At 42.4% G+C, this 2,401-nt stretch overlaps 1 protein-coding gene across 1 annotated transcript; it reads left to right on the top strand.

Annotated features, from left to right (window-relative positions):
• The first annotated feature begins 219 nt into the window (after positions 1-219).
• Positions 220-1,789, top strand: LOC123971208 (hydroxylysine kinase-like). Its single transcript, XM_046049911.1, has 2 exons — positions 220-400; positions 557-1,789. The coding sequence occupies exons 1-2, from the start codon at positions 220-222 to the stop codon at positions 997-999; spliced, it is 624 nt and encodes a 207-aa protein (XP_045905867.1). The 3' UTR covers positions 1,000-1,789.
• Positions 1,790-2,401: the final 612 nt, after the last annotated feature.

The raw sequence follows: 2,401 nt of genomic DNA, 5'->3' as shown, positions 1-2,401 counted from the left end.
TTCCTCGTATGTGTACACATACTTGGCAATAAAGCTGATTCTGATATGTATTTATGTGTATCTAATAAAGCCTAGTATAGCACTAGCCCTTCATTGCTCATTAAACGTAAAGCTATACCTGTGGAACTGTTAAGCAATCTTCCTTTTACTTATGTCTTCTTTATGCATTTCTTCTGCCTTCCTCATATGTGTAATATTATTGTTTTGTTTTTCTTTCAGATGGAGCACCCTCATCTAAGCGTGCTGCAGAGAGAGAAGTTCATATGGAGTCTGTCAAATGTTCCCCTCTTGGAAGCATACATCAATTTATTTGATGGAGATCCTCTTCATGAGGTCGTGAAGTCTGTCATTCATCAGTACAAGACCTCTGTGATCCCCAAGCGCTCCGATTTCCGCAAGTGTGAGTATAATATTTACTCATGAGTTTCTCTCCACCACATGTATATTATACATGGCCGCAAATATACGATCAGCAAAGACTGGATTTGCCATTGAATACGTGAGTGATAATGTATTTTGGTTCCTGTGAACAACAGCATTTTCTTTCCTTTCTAAGGCGTTAATCACGGTGACTTCAATGACCTCAATGTGCTTGTCCAACCTGATGAGAGTGACAGCCACAGGATTTCTGGCATCCTTGACTTTGGTGACATGAACAGTGGCTACTATATCCATGAGCTAGCCATCGCTATCACGTACATGATGATGGAGCACCCTAAACCCATAGAGGTGGGTGGACCTCTCCTCGCGGGCTGGGAAAGTGTCCTTCCCCTCAATGACGCAGAGAGAGACTGTCTCTATGTGCTGGTGCTGTCCCGCTTCTGCCAGTCGTTGGTTTTAGCGCGTCACGCCGTGACCCTGCATCCGGAAAATGAAGAGTATCTTATGATTTCATCTAGGAACGGCGTCCATTTTCTCCGTCAACTCTGGGAGCTTGGAAAGGAGCAGGTGGAGAAGGTGTGGTTTCAGAGTGCTGCTCAGTTCAGTGAGAGAAAGTGAGAAATATGTGAGGAATGCCATTCACAGATTTCTACGCACAGTAGGGTGATTCCACTGAGCATGATGTCCAAATCGGCCATAATTTTCTTGAGTTAAAAGCAATACATTGTATTTTCACTGGAAAAAATACGATACATTGCACTCCTGATATTAAGACAGATTGAAGTAGGAATACTACACAGTCCCTTCAGGATTTTGGGATGTTGTGATTGCAACTATTAACACAAATTCAACAACTTCCCTTGAATTCAGCGCGACTTGCAATTTTGACCAATCACTGCAAATTTGACCTATCATCGCCGTTTCCTGTAAAACGTTGTTATATACCAGCATACTCACTTCCTTCGTCAGTTATATCTACCATGTCCACTCTAGCATAAGCATTGCAACATGCAGTGTAGTGTGGTAGGGGGTGTGGGTGCACAAATGGTACAGTGGGAAAAACTTTCTGTTCATTAGACACAGGGTTTGATGTTACATAGTGGAACAAATTAACATGATTTGCTGTTGGTCACAGTTGGGAAGGTTCATGTGTTGCATGAATGATCTTGTGCCTTGATACGTAAGGATACAGACCTGTGGAAGGTTTGAGTCCTCATGGAATACATGGGTGCCTTGTTTCAAATTTCCCTTTCTGCTGTATGTTTGTTATGGTAATGAGACATGTCTCATCACCATAGGGATAAGGAGACCTGAGCTACTGTACAATACAAACGCAAATTGTACCTGGTTTGTCAAACAAAAAGATTAAATTAATGCTCAGGTCACATATCAGCGAGATTCAATTCAATTTTATTTATATAGCGCCAAATCACAACAACAGTTATCTCACAGCGCTTTTCATAAAAGAGCAGGTCTAGACCGTACTCTGTGATGATTTAAAGAAAGCCCAACAGTTTCCACCAAGAGCAAGCACTAGGCGACAGAGGCAAGGAAAAACTTCCTTTTAAGAGGCAGAAACCTCGAGCAGAACCATGGCTCAGGGTGGGCGGCCATCTGCCTCGACCGGTTGGAGAGAGAGAGAGAGAGAGAGAGAGAGAGAGAGCCTACACAATATACACACAGAGGTACAGACAGTGAAGGTAATGTTGCTATAGACTAAATGAAAAATGGTACAGATATTTAGTATATATAGTGATATATAGTGTTAATGGTAACAATCGTAATGTTAATGATTATAATAACAATAATAACAATAAGACTAGCAACAATAGTCGTTGCAGCAGAGGGTGTCGAGCAGGAACACAGGGGCAGCAGGAGACCCGCAGCCACAGATCCAGGCTCCAGTGCCAGAAAACCTGCAGGAAGTGATAGGAGAGAGGAGAGAGACGAGAAAGCACAAGACTACCAGAAAGGGGAGAAGTTGTGTTAGTAACATGCAATAATGGGATAAGGTTGCATA

The sequence above is a fragment of the Micropterus dolomieu genome, linkage group LG05 (assembly GCF_021292245.1).
Source record: "Micropterus dolomieu isolate WLL.071019.BEF.003 ecotype Adirondacks linkage group LG05, ASM2129224v1, whole genome shotgun sequence".
In the NCBI taxonomy this organism is placed as follows: domain Eukaryota; kingdom Metazoa; phylum Chordata; class Actinopteri; order Centrarchiformes; family Centrarchidae; genus Micropterus; species Micropterus dolomieu.
The sequence above is the reverse complement of the archived record's forward strand: the minus strand, read 5'-3'. Positions and strand labels throughout refer to the sequence as shown.

Bases quoted from the DNA above. Each gene is read 5' to 3' on its own strand.
- LOC123971208 (XM_046049911.1), top strand. From the start codon at position 220: ATGGAGCACCCTCATCTAAGCGTGCTGCAGAGAGAGAAGTTCATATGG. The intron at 401-556 runs GTGAGTATAATA...TTCCTTTCTAAG, and splicing joins GCGCTCCGATTTCCGCAAGT to GCGTTAATCACGGTGACTTC.